Source organism: Thamnophis elegans, chromosome 2 (assembly GCF_009769535.1).
Source record: "Thamnophis elegans isolate rThaEle1 chromosome 2, rThaEle1.pri, whole genome shotgun sequence".
NCBI classification, from domain to species: Eukaryota; Metazoa; Chordata; class Lepidosauria; order Squamata; family Colubridae; genus Thamnophis; species Thamnophis elegans.
In genome coordinates, this window is record NC_045542.1 from 115,777,968 (window position 1) to 115,792,640 (window position 14,673).

The 14,673-nt window shown below is 40.5% G+C and overlaps 1 protein-coding gene across 1 annotated transcript in view; it reads left to right on the forward strand.

Annotated features, from left to right (window-relative positions):
• The window catches only part of CELSR3 (cadherin EGF LAG seven-pass G-type receptor 3), a 155,008-nt gene that overhangs the window by 19,545 nt on the left and 120,790 nt on the right, over positions 1 to 14,673 (forward strand). Inside the window, exon 2 of the mRNA XM_032239098.1 lies at positions 13,302 to 13,934. Within this exon, the coding sequence (XP_032094989.1) occupies positions 13,302 to 13,934 (633 nt within the window). The remainder of the gene's footprint in view (positions 1 to 13,301; positions 13,935 to 14,673) is intronic.

Consider the following 14,673-nt stretch of genomic DNA (forward strand, 5'->3'; position numbering starts at 1 on the left):
TTAGATGATAAGATAGAAAATTCCCCAAGTGCATATAGAAAACTGGATTCATTAGACACCATCGGATCATTGGGATGGATCATTTTAACCATTCCTTTACCCCTGCAGGGGTTTATAGCATCTGTCAGTATACAACAGACTAGGAATAATAGAGTTACAGAATTCCTCCATTTTCAGTTCATGGTTAGCAGATGAAATTGTAATTCTATGCTGCCAACAATGATCTACCAGATTTTAAAATATAATAGATCTAATATCAAATGAAACAACTCTCACTCTTTCAGATCATTCTCTCATAGTGGGTTATTTCTGTATCAGTTCCCAAGGGACGCAGTGGCTCAGTGGCTAAGACGCTGAGCTTGTTGATCAGAAAGGTCGACAGTTCAGCGGTTTGAATCCCTAGCACGGCATAATGGAGTGAGCTCCTGTTACTTGTACCAGCTTCTGCCAACCTAGCAGTTCAAAACCAGGTAGAAATGCAAATAGAAAAATAGGAACCATCTTTGGTGGGAAGGTAACAGCGTTCCATGTGCCTTCAGCATTTAGTCATGCCGGCCATATGACCACGGAGATGTCTTCGGATAGCACTGGCTCTTTGGCTTTGAAACGAAGCTGAGCACTATTCTTTCTTCCTTTCCCTAAAGGGAAAATATATAGAATATTAACTGAATTAGAAGATCAAGCAAAAGGTTTAAAATTAATTTGGGAATCAGATTTGGGAGAAATAAATGATAATTATTGGAAAAATATTTGGAATAGAAGAATATATAAGAATATATCAGTTAGAGTTAAGGAATGGATATAAAGTGATATGGAGATGGTACCTAACACCACATAAATTAAATCAAATAGATGGTAAATGCACAAGTATTTTTTGGAGGTGCAAGAAAGAGCAAGAAATATATGTTCCATACAATCATGTGGTGAGATTGTGATAGTGCACAAAAAATATGGGACATGTTTAGAGAAATTAGAGCACTGTTGAATGTAAATCTAGAGATGTCACTGAGGATTGCATTATTGTTGCTGGTGGGAAAACGGGATATAAATGAAACAAAAAAGGAATTGATTGTAAATTTGATAATAGCAGCTAGATTAGTGATGGCTAAATATTGGGAACAAAATTGGGATATTCAAAGAAATGAGTGGTATAATGAAATTTGGAATATGGCAACAAATGATAAATTAACAATAGACATTAAACTTTAAAAAGGGATGATTAAAGTAAATAATTGTAATGAAATATGGGGAGATTTTATAAAAATCAGTGTTGGTGGAAGGCAAAGGGAATAAACTCAAGAATATATGTTGTTTCGGAGGGCATAAGGGCATAATTGGAACATATTGTATATCTAAGAAATATAAGGGGGAGAAAGTCTCCAGGGGATGGAGGTGCACTGTAATATGTTTTTTTCTTTTTCTTTTGTCTTTCTTTTTTTGTATTCAGTTATATGTAGAGTCTGTATTATTTGTGTTTAAAAAAAAATATTTTTTTAAAAAAGAAACAGAAATGAGCACTGCCCCCTAGAGTCAGGAATGACTAGCACATATGTGCAAGGGGAATCTTTACCTTTACCCAAGGTTCAAATTTGAATGGATCAAATTTTCTTCTGAATCTTGAGCTGCTCTTTTTCTTAATTTTCTTAATAATTTCCACTTATTCTCCAGCACTTCTACCAAATTGTCCTACTTTTTAGCCAATTTTATGTATAAAATTTAAGTTACATTTTAATACCTTAAATGCCAGGGTCCCATAGCTTCTTTCCTCTAAAATGTTAGAAACCCTGGTTTGATTTTTTGGGAGCCTCCTCTTTTGAACAGACTCGAAAACCAAACAAGTCATTTACAGGATGTACACTTAACAATATTTATGGGAAATTGTTTTTTTTATTAACAAACGGCAATTAAAGAGGCTAACAATAAAAAGACAGATGAAATAAGGCAGTGAAATGTTGTTGAAATGTCCTAATCAGTGAAAATATGTTTCCAACAGCTCTTGCTATTAACTTGCTCTGAGTGCTTGGATTTTGCACTTTTAAAGGATAGGAACTAGTTATGGATGTTTCAGAAAGAATCAGCAAGCAAGAGACATTGGCTGTGAATTCTCCTACCATATCAGGTGTTAGAGAGAGCCGAGGTGGCGCAGTGGTTAAATGCAGCACTGCAGGCTACTTCAGCTGACTGCAGTTCTGCAGTTCGGCTGTTCAAATCTCACCGGCTCAGGTTTGACTCAGCCTTCCATCCTTCCGAGGTGGGTAAAATGAGGACCCGGATTGTTGTTGGGGGCAATATGCTGACTCTGTAAACCGCTTAGAAAGGGCTGAAAGCCCTATGAAGCGGTATATAAGTCTAACTGCTATTGCTATTGCTATTCTAAAAGGCTTTGATCTCCACAGATGGAGGGGCATCACTTGTAACACTGTCCCCATGCTTGTGGTGAGCCAAGTCAAGTCATCTGGATGCGTAAGAAGAATGAGGCAATGCCTTTCCCTTTTTAGACACAGAAACCAAGCATTCTGGCAATTGAAACACTTCAATTCTGGTGAAGCATAAAGATATCGTATTGAATTCATAGTTTGAAATTTTGAATTTAGCCTAAAATCTGACATGATTCTAGGAAACACTCCATAAGAGTCATCCTAATGATAGTGTCATGTTCTGAATCATTCTGAATATTTTAGCAATAGCAATAGCACTTAGAGTCTATGGAGATTCTCAGTCATCCAGGTCATGGTTGTCCCAAAGGGGCTTTTTCTGAGTTGAAGAAGCTTCTTGGATGAGAAGCAAAACGTCTTCAAAGAAAACCCAGAAAGTCCAGTTTCTGCACTTTTGGGATAATAGCACTTAGATTTATACACTGCTTCAAAATGCACGAAACACCAATTTTTTAAAAAAATCATCCTTCTCCCTCTGTGCATTTAAAAAGGAAAATGCCCTCTGTGTATGCTCAAAAATTCTTCAATCTGTTTTTCAAATGCTCTGCCGTAGGGCCTTTGGTTGATCATTGGTCATTTTGGAATCCAATTCCGGCAAATCCTGGCACAGATCAGGGAAGAATAATAGCTGACTCCATTTCTGTGCTCAAACCTATGCATATCCCAGCTTTGTCCCCTGAGTCAGAAAGGCCACCCAATCCTTTGCATGAAACCAAAAGAGGAAGATGGAAAAGAGCAAAGCACATCAGCCTGTAGAAGAGAATATCTGTAGCTCAGGGTTGAAATATGGAGTCCTTGATGCTCTCTGAGTTTCCGCCCATCAGCCCAGCCTGCTACTAAAGAGATTAGCTCTTGTTTCGTTGCACTGATGCTCCTGCTTTCTCTCTGATTCTCCTCCCTCCCCAGCCTTATCTCCTGAGTTCCAGGGTCTCTGGTGTGTCAGCACCAGGAGGATCCTTTTGGATATTTGCAGAGTTGAAATATCACTCTTTAAAGGACAAACATAAAATCAAACAGAAACAACAGTAGCAACAGCAGGGGGCAAAAAAACAGCAGCCATCATTAAATCTGTGTGTTCCGTAAAGTACAAACGCACTAGAGGAATTCAAAGAGCTGATGTCTGGCCCAGCAGTTGCAAAGAGAAAAGGAGGCAATCAGATGTAAGTCAGGCAGAGAAGGATGTTCTCTAGCAGGACTTGGTTGCTATGGGGTCAGTGTTTCTTTTTTTTCCTCTCTCCCTTTCCCGTTTTTCATTTCCAGTCAGAGCTTTTTGTTTCCAGTCAGAGCTTGAAAGGGGAGCAACCTTGCTTATTAGGCTTGCCTTGCCCCCCCCCCAAAGTAATCATTATAGGCTGTTTCTGTCTGCACTAGATCCTTAAATACAGTAGAGGGTGGTTTACATCATATCTTGGGCCTAATTTGTTACAGCCGTTCTCACAACTTCCACTGATTGGAAGGCCACCCCTGACTAATAGCAGAATTGCAGAATCTTAATCCGAAGGGGACTTGAAGGCCATCTTCTCTCATGGGACATTCTTTGAAGAGTCCCTATGGCCACCCTCAATCTTCAGGCGGTATAGCTTTGTGTTGGCTAAGGAATTGGGAGAACTAATGTAACCCATCTCCTGTTCAAAGAAAGTGCTTGAAAAAGACTGTTCTGAAACCAGGAGGGCGGTGTGTGTGAGTTCTTTCACACACATTGTGGCGTGGAAAATTATTTTGAATTGTCCAGAGGAACCACTCTTGCAACTCCAGTCGGGTCTGAAGGGAGCTGTCCAAGATGACAAGCAAAGCATTAATCCCTTTGTGCATTTCCCCAATGGACACAATTGCGTGTTCTGCCTCACAGTTTAGGTTCTGTCAGCGCATCAAGAGAAACTCTTTATCATTCCTTGCCATTCTGCAGCTCCCATATTTGAGGTAAAGACTCCTCCACATTTGGTCTTTTTCTTCTGGAGATTTTATGAATATATCTGTGCAGTTTTCTTAGAACCAGCACAGAAGTATTTGCTTTAGTTTCTCCCTAGCTGTAGTGTTTCCTGGAGGTCGTTTATCCAAGTACTAACTAGGCTTAACCATGATTACCATCTGAGCTCAGACAAGGTCAGCCTGGAAAACTAAAGGGATTGATTTGCTGTGCTGTCCTGAATATATTCCTCCTCCTACTCTCATAACCCTGGAGTTTTTCCAAGCACAAATCTATTGAGAAAACAAAGATAGGTGGCAGAACCCAGGACTTCATCTTAAGCCATATTTCATGGCTAAGTTTCATCTCTAAAATACAAGGAGAACGTAGGTAAGACACATACACTGTTATGATTTCCCCGGCCCTAGACTAACATCTAAAAACTAGACTATACTGGCTCTGGTCAATGTTCTACACATCGAGCATGTTGATGTTGCATGTTGAAACACGGGCAATAATATAGTCACTTCATTCATGGTTGCTCATTTTGCCCGTAATGTACAACATAGAATAAGATTGTAAATTCTTGCCTAAGCCCTTATAAACTAAAATTCAGGATAGGGAAGGTGACAGAAAAGAGGAGGCCAATAGAGGCAAAAGTAGGAGGTCCCTAACCCCTGCGTTGCAGCCCATTACACAGCCTGGTCGAAACCGGCCCATAGGAGAGATGGCCAAGCACACACACGCATGAAACTCTACTCATTTGAGCAGACAGCGCTTGCGGTTGTGCCCAAAGTTTCATTCACACAAATGGAGTTTTGTGTGTGAGTGTCCTGCTGCTCCACGCGTGGAGCTTCATGTGTGAACGCAAGCACCCTCTACTCATACACAAAGCTCCATTCATGAGAATGGAGGACGCTCGTGCATGCCAGTTGCATAAAGGGAGCTGTGCACATGCATGTGTCTGCCACTCACACACACACGCCCTGGGCCCAGCCAGGCCACCAGGTTGGAAGGGCTGCTGCTTTAGAAAGATTTCGATGTAAAAAAAAAACCTGCATTTTGATGATTCATTCCTAGATACACTAATTTCAGCATAAATGTTTATTAAACTTACAGATTTTCTTTGGGCCTTTTCCAGCTGTGTAGTGCAGAGAATGTTCTGCTTGATATTCAGAGACTGCTAAAATCAAGGGGAGAGTGCCAGATACAAAACTCTTAGATTCTGTTGTTCCTATCCATTCATTCACTCAAATGACTTTCTCAGATGGCCCTGTATTCATCAGCAAAATGGAGGAAATGAATGAAACTAACAATGAAACTAATGTCCATGTGTATGTGGATGCAAAGCAGGAAGTAATTACTGTACTACATTTTATGTAATATGTAATTATATGTGTAATTATATGACAAATTAAAATACAGCAAATCTTATCATAGGAAAGGTAGCTACCTAAATATCCACTGATGATAAACCACTTTGTTGCCATTTATTTATTTAAGCGTGTCCACTCTGCCCCAGACCTACAAAACCTGTGCCTGCAAAGGAAGGATTGTTAGTTAAGCCTTGCTCAGAAGAAGAACCAGGCCAGTTAATATATAAGGTTGACTTGAGCTATTGCCATTTTTTAGGAATTAGATAAATGTTTTAAAATGCCACACTGCTTTTTTTTTTGCAGTTTATCAATCACAGTTTAAGGAGATGCAAGTTTGTTTATTTGTTTTTCTGATTCTTCATTTGTTACAATTATTAAGAACCTCATTTGCTTCAGAAAGTGTGTGCATAAAAAATTACATTTGTCTTGTGGGTCATTTTCTCCAGTTGCCTGCCTTGAATTTATTTTCATTGTTGCCTTAATTCCTTACTTTTATGAAATTCTAATGACGTGCTTTATTTTTCAGTCCACCCCTTACTGCAAGAGATTAGGATTCACAATTTGGACACGTTGTATAAAATACTTGGCTTTATATCTTTCCTGAAATATATCACAATATGTTGAATGAAATGGGTTAAGTGTGTAGATGCAATTTCAGTAGAAATAACTCGATGATTGAAATTTCTATTAAGTCTCTGGGGTAAGATTAATGTTATTAAAATGAATATTACAGGAAGATTAATGTATATTTTAAGAGGGATTCCACTGTTAATCCCCATTAGATATTTTTACACAGATAGATAAGTTAATGAGAATTTTTTTATGGCAGACTAACACCCCTTAAATATCATTATCCAGACTGAGATTACTTTATACTGAAGGTGGCTTAAGCTTACCCAGTTTACAACTACAGGTAGTCCTTGACCTAGGATCAGTCACTTAGCGAACATTCAAAGTTACAGCGAATCAAAAAAAAAAAAGTATGATTTGAGACTCCAGTGGCTACCCGCCTCCCATGGTCACATGATCCTGATTTGGGTGCTTCACAGTCAGATTGCATTGATGGCTATTTGCAGCAACCTGTGGCCATGTGACATCAATTTACAACAATATTTTTTTGTCAGAAACCAGCAATTACTTCCAGTTTCTGGCAAAAATTACCCATTGTCAAAAATGGGTTTGCTTAATGACTGATGTTTATCTGACAACCACCACATTTGCTTTTAACAAATGCCATGTTTGCTTAGCAACTGTTGCAAAAAAAGGTCATAAAATCAGGACACGTTCATGTAATGACCCACTTAACGACCAGCATGACCATGATTCCAGGCTCAATTATAATCATTAATTGGACTTACGACGGCAATTGAGCCCAACGTTTGTGTTGCTGAGCAAGGCAGGTGCTATGCTTGCCCCATTTTATGACTTTTCCTGCCACAGTTGTTAAGTGAATCACGGCAGTTGTTATTAACATGGATATTAAGTGAATCTGGCTTCCCCCCATTGAATTTGTTTGTCCGAAGGTCGCAAAAGGGGATCGATCACGTGACCTTGTAACCATCATAAATATGAGCCAGATGCCAAACATCTAAATTTTGATCATCTGAATGTTTGGGAATGCTGCAGCAGTCATAAGTGTGAAAAACTATCATAAGTCCCTTTTTTCAGTGCCATTGTAACTTTGAATTGTCATTAAATGAATGGCTGTAAGTTGGGAGCTACCTGTATATGTTGGCCTTTAACTTCTATATTCTTTTGAAGCAAGACTTTCTAATGAATATTCTTTCAATAGAGAGCAGATTCTGGCTTCTCCCTTAATTCACCCCCCCCCTTTCTTCCCCTTTCAATTTTAATCAAGATCTGATAGATCAGGTCAATGAATTCCTCTCTTTGCTTTTAGACTTGCTTCCTGCCTCCCTCCCTCCCTTCTTTCCTCCCTTCTTCCTCCTTCCTCCCTCTCTTCCTTCTACATTCTCTTAATCCTGTACATGTCTCCCTCTTGTGAATGTACACCATCATTTTAGCTACATTAAGACCACATCTCAAGAAATGCAAATTTGCTGTTAGTATATAGCCGTGATGGCGAATCTTTGGCATGTGTGCCACAGGTGGCATGCACACCCCTCTTGCGGGCACAGGCGTTGTCGACCCAGCCCAGGTCCATCGTGAATGCGCCTCCTGCCAGCTAGCTGGTTTTCAGGTCTCTGCTGAGGATGCATGGAGTGCTGGGCGCATGCGGGAGATGCACGTGCATGCATTGAGGGGTGGGGGAGTCACACATACATTCATGGGGGGGGATCCCCTGTGGCCTGTTTTTGCTCCCAGGAGGCTGCAGGGAGGCCTACTAGGCCCAAAATGGGGTGTAGAGGATTGTGTGCACATGCAGGGGGGTGTCATATGCACATGTGCAGAGGGCGGGGCATGCAGAGGGAGTTGCACACGCATTGCGTTATGGGTGCGGGCACGTGGGTGTCTCTCTCTCTCTCTCTCTCTCGCATACTTTCGGCACATGATGACAAAAAGGTTAGCCATCATGGTATATAGGATTGCAGAGCCCTGATAATGCAGTGGTTGTGCCAGTTGAGTATTCCAAACTGTTGAAAGGAACTCACATTTTGATTATCAATAGCTACAAGTCCATCCTTCCATTTCTCAGCAGGAGTGGGGAAGAATAAAGAATTATGTCTAAGTAACAGTATAAAAGTAAATATATATGGCTTGGAGCCCTGGACATCTTCTCTTCCGGGACTTCTTTTTTAGAGAGGGACTGTTCTATCACAAGCATGTCATCCTGGGCCTGGATTTCTACCCCCATCCTATTCCTCCTCCCCCCCCCACAATGACTTATGTCAGGTATTGTTATGGGCATAAAGAAAACATTTTGAGAGGGGGACCCAGCAAAGAAAGAGTCACGTGCTCTCAAAGCGACCTGGATGCATCTGTGCCCATAGGCGCTCAAAGGAAGAACACCAGAAGTCATTACAAACAAAGTAAAACCAACGTTCTAGTTAATGTACTACCAGCCTTCTGTCTAAGGCTGCTCCAGGAAATACCCTTATCTTTTTCCCAAAGGTGCCTTTTCAAGAGGCAACTGGACTTTCTGTTTTCTTCTTTGAAGTCGTTTCGCTTCTCATCCAAGAAGCTTCTTCGGCTCTGAAGAATTAGGTAGCTCGGAGCTGAGGATGCTTCTTGGATGAGAAAGTAAACATCTTCAAAGTAAAACCAGGAAGTCCAGTTGCCTCTTGAAAAAGCACCTTTGGGAAAACCATGACCTGAATGACTGAGAATCTCCATAGACATTTAGGCTTCTCTTTATATTTGCCCTACTTCAGCAGCAGATGCAGGTAGAGAGAAGCAAGGTATGGGTGAAGACAGGTGACAGTTCCATCTGACATGATTTGCACCACCTACATAGCCTATTATTTTTCAGAGAAATGAAAGCTGTGGTCCCATCACTAGCCTTGAAAAAAATGACTCCATTGTCAAAAGTTAAGGGAGGGGTCCAGCTTGTTTCTTCATCTCAAGCAATGACATTTTTGGGGCCAGCCCTAAGCTCTGCAGAAGTTTTAGGAAGGGAGTTTTTTCCAGCTCCATTATTCCAGTGGCACCCCAAAGGTGGGCCAGGGCTCACACCTTAGGAGAGCTCCTAAATGCTCATCTTGATGGCCCTGCTGTATATACTGCTGCAAAGGCTAGTTGGCAGAGCCTGCTTGGTCCATGGTCTTTCTTGCAGAAGGTAGCCATGGAGATGCAGAGCTAGCAAAGGCCCCAAAGTGGCCAAGAAGCATTCTCCAATGCATTCATTCACTGTGTATCCACAGCTTGCTATTCCTATTCCTGCTCATTTGTTTACTTGCTGAGCAAACAAAATATAACTATATGGAGTCTTATGTACAACAACATATTCATTTCAAAATAAATATCAATATGGATGTGTGTGTGTGTGTGCGCGCGCGCGCACCTGCACACACAGATGCCTACATATCCAAACAGGTGGACTTGTATGGAAAACCTGTAAATGTTTTGAACATCTCTATTAAATATTTCTACCCAAAGTTAGTCTGGCAGAAAACATATTGAAATAAAACAATCTTTAATTAAATGTTTAAGCTCTTGCTGTTTTGTTTATTTTTTTGGCCAAAGCAATTTTCCATATCTTTAAGTACTTTTGATTCAAAGAAAATTATGCTTTAGTTTTTCCATTTTTTATTTTGACAACAAACCTAGTGGTTAACAACGGGAATTAATTTACATCAATGTACATTCAGAAAAATAATAAAACTAAAGATGGATTGTCAAAAATGGTTGGGTGAGGTTCATGAATTTTTCAAAATATACATCTCAAAGGAATGACTAATTGGGCATGGGTAATTACCTACCATGACTAATTGCCAGAGATAATGTTATCTACCAGTTATTGAAAATGCATTCCTTTGATCCTAATTTAATACATTAGCTATCTTTACTGCTATATCACATAGGCTCTTAATTTGGAGATTGCTGAACTAAACCATCTGGCTGATTATTTGCATTTTATATTAGTCTGAAATGCAATCAATTTAAATTAATGTATCCAAAGTTCACATTAATTTATAAATCTAGAAATGCCTTTGCTGAAGTAAATAGTGTGTTTCTCCTCTCCTGGCACATTCTATGTCCCCTCCCTAAATATAATTTCCAACCAGCAATCCTTAGGCAAGAAAATGTGAATAGGAGAAGAAGCATTCTCTATACAAGACAAGTGACAAACTGCATACAAGTTGCTATGTCTGAAGATGGAGCATTCAGTTCAGCAGTGAATGGCAAATTCCTGTAGGGTTGCTGTAAAACATTTTTGTAGTGCTGTAAATTTCCCCAGCCCTTTGCTGAGCATCAATAAAATATACCCCTGCCATGAAAAATGTACAGATGAAAAATGTCTTATGATTTAAATTACTTGAAGGATCACAAACTTTTGTAACTGAATTTTTGTAGAATTTGCCCCAGCAAGCCAGGGTCAGTTTATTTTGAGTTGACAGTTTGGTAACTGTAAAATGAATTGCTAATAATTTATACTCTTTTCTCTCTGTGCCCGTCCTCCATTCCCATGGTCTTTGCTTCTATAGGTGAGAACAACCTTCTGTCTATTTCTGGGAATTCACTATTCTGTTCTATTCTCTTATATGCTAGACTGTCATTGAGTTGTATTTGGGAAGAAAAGTAGACCCTTGGAACCAATGTTCCTGTCCATAGGTGGGCAGGAAAAAAATCAATGAAAATAGTGTATCTTCATTGGTCTGGTAATTGTAGATTTTGATGTGGGGGGTCACGTCCTAAGAAACAGCTCCCCATTTAATGATAGGGTTGCAATGTCAGCACCATAAAAGAGTTTTAACACCAACAATTCATAGTGGACATAATACTGGACTCTGAAAATTAGAAGAGCCAATCCACACAAAATGCTATCTAGAAAAATGCATTCTGTTTCATGATATTGTCCTTTGAGAAGATGAAGCATTTTCTATGATATATTTCCTCTCTGCAATCCTTCTAATCAGAGAACTTAAGATATAGTGGTATTTTACATACAGCAGAATGTGTGTGTGTGTGTGTGTGTGTGTGTGTGTGTTTGTTTGTAGATTTTCATGGCTGTAGGTATGCTGCTCTTGTTCTATTCAGGTCTTTTCCCGTGTAAGATTGAGATTGTCTTGGCAATGTTTCGGTGAGGTCTCACTTGCCATCTTCAGGCTGGTGTTTTTGGCTTAAAGCATGGTCGGATCTGCTGTCTTTCTAAAATCTTGGTGGAGTGTGTGTGGAGTGCTGGCTTTGTTTCAGTAAGTGGATTGATTGGCTCGGTGGATGTATCATGATTGGTAGATTGGTGCTGATTGGTGCTGGCTGTGTGTCCCTTATTGTTTTGTGTTGTAACGGCCTGGGTGGTGGGTGGGCCTCGTCTGTTAACTAGGGCTGGTTTCCAGATGTCTGGTAGGCAGGAGGTATCGTCATGTTTATTCATGTTGTGGGGGTGTTTCTCTGTTTCGATAGCTTCCATAATTAGTCTCTTGTTGAAGTGTTCAATTTTGGAGATTAATTTGGTTCCTTCAAAATTGATTTCATGTCCTGTAGCTTTAACGTGCTGGAAAAGGGAGGAAGTTTTTTTTTTCTTAAGAAAAAAAGTAAGAAAAAAATAAGAAAAAAAGAAAAAACTTCCTCCTTTTTTTGCTGATGTGTGTGTGTGTGTTTGTGTGTGTGTGTTTGTGTTTGTAGATTTTCATGGGTGTAGGTATGCTGGTCTTGTTGTATTCGGGTCTTTTCCTATGTAAGATTGAGATTGTCTTGACAACATTTCGGCAAGGTCTCACTCGCCATCTTCAGGCTGGTGTTTTCAGCCGAAAACACCAGCCTGAAGATGGCGAGTAAGACCTTGCCGAAACGTTGCCAGAAGGTCATTAGTGGTGATCCTATTTTAAAGAAATTTTATATAACAATTTCAGCTCAGTTTGATATGGGCAATTCATCCTGAACATCTCTCTCCATAGTAAGCCAGTCTTCAAAACAGTGTTTGTTCAGTGTTTGAAATAGTGTAGTGTGATATACTATAGTGTGATATACGATATATGACTTTTAAATTAATGTATCCAAAGTTCATATTAATTTATAAATTTAGAAATGCCTTTGCCGAAGTAATTAGTTTGACTTTCTACGCTTCTCCTCTCCTGGCACATTCTATGTCCCTTCCCTAAATATAATTTCCAACCAGCAATCCTTAGGCAAGAAAATGTGATTAACCTTAACCTTATCATATGACTTCAACTTTACAACACTATAAAGCCTGACTATTTTATCCATAAAGCCCATATCATCTCATGCATTGGCTGGACTTGTCAGGACAAGCTTATGCCAGCCTTCTCCAACTTGGTAGCTGCCCTGATGAGTCATCTACAGTTCCAATAATCACCAATCAGAAAGCTACCAAAAATTGAAATGGTTGAGTTTGAATAATGCTCCACACTCTGGAAGGTGCTAGCTTGGGGTTAGCATAATATTTTTTCCCCATCATATGATTGGTTTCACATAAGAATGCTAACGCAAACGTTTCAGCGGGCTGAATGACAAATGACACGTTTCATGTTCCTGTATATTAAATTGTACTACAGATAGTCTTCAACTTACAACCACAATTGAGCCCCAAATTTCTTGCTAAGTGAGAAATCTCTTAAGTGAGTTTTACCTTATTTTACGACTTTTCTTGCCACCTTTGTTAAGTGAATCGCTGCAGTAATGCAGTAATGCAGTAATCGCTGCAGTAATGTAGTTGTTAAGTGAATCTGGTTTCCTCATTGACTTTGCTTGTCAAGAAGGTTGCAAAAGTTGATCACATGACCTCAGGACACCGCAACCAACATGAATGTAAGCCAGTTGTCAAACATTCGAATCACATGACCATGGGGATGCTATAACAGTCATAATTGTGAAAAATGGTCGTTTTCAATGCCGTTGTAACTTCGAATGGTCACTAAGTGAACTATTGTAAGTTGAGGACTACCTGTATAGGAACATTTTTGAGAACACCATTTTTAATCCCCTCTCCTCTCCATTTTGCAGATGGGATCCACAGTGTGACAGCCCAGTGTGTCCTGCGGGTCATTGTCATCACCGAAGACATGTTGGCAAACAGCATCACAGTGCGCCTAGAGAACATGTGGGAGGAGCGTTTCTTGTCCCCTCTTCTCACCAACTTTCTAGAGGGTGTGGCTACTGTGCTGGCCACACCCAAGGAGGATGTCTTCATCTTCAACATCCAGAATGACACAGACGTCGGAGGACAAGTGCTGAACGTCAGTTTCTCGGCAATGTCGCCCCGGAGTGGCCACTTTTTTAGTTCAGAAGAGCTTCAGGAACAGCTGTACATGAAACGCATGACCCTCACCTCAGTCTCCATGCTGGAAGTATTGCCCTTCGATGACAACGTTTGCCTTCGCGAGCCCTGCCAAAACTATATGAAGTGCATCTCAGTGCTCAGGTTCGACAGCTCGTCTCCTTTCATCGCCTCCCTCTCCACCCTCTTCCGACCCATCCACCCTATCACAGGCTTGCGCTGCCGCTGCCCTCAAGGCTTCACAGGTGACTACTGTGAAATGGAGATTAACCTCTGCTATTCCAACCCCTGCCTCAATGGCGGAATCTGCACCCGCAAGGAAGGAGGTTACACCTGCATCTGCCGCCAGCACTTCACAGGTCAGGACTTCTTTCTTCGGGGATTGGAGGTGGGGCTATTGGCTACAAGTTTTCAGAAATTTCTTCCCTATTTAATGGCTCTATTTGGGTGTGAGAGACTTCACACCCACTCTTAAGGAGAAGCTCTGCTCGCTTTGGGTAGTTCTACAGCAACTAGTTTGGAAATAAGCTAGTTCTACCCCTCTTTAAGTGGCTCAGTGGTTAAGACGCTGAGGTTGTCGATCAGAAAGGTCGGCAGTTCAGCGGTTTGAATCCCTATTGCCACGTAACAGGGTGAGCTCCCATTACTTGTCCCAGCTTCTGCCAACCTAGCAGTTCGAAAGCATGTAAAAATGCAAGTAGAAAAATAGGGACCACCTTTGGTGGGAAGCGAACAGCGTTCTGTGAGCGTTTGGAATTTAGTCATGCCAGCCACATGACCACGGAGATGTCTTCGGACAGCGCTGGCTCTTCAGCTTTAAAACGGAGATGAGCACCGCCCCCTAGAGTCAGGAATGATTAGCACATATGTGCAAGGGGAACCTTTACCTTTACCCCTCTTTGATGGAAAGAGGGGATCAAAAATCAATTAGCAAGTGAAGGTTTTTGCTGTGTATCAGATATCTATAAGCAGAAGCTAATTAAGTTATGTATTGATGAAGAGGAAAATGCAGTCATGGTAAGAAGCATAGTTGTCTATCACTTTCTTCATGTCAAGAAATTTTTCAACACTCATGATTTGTAACTGAATTATTTGTTA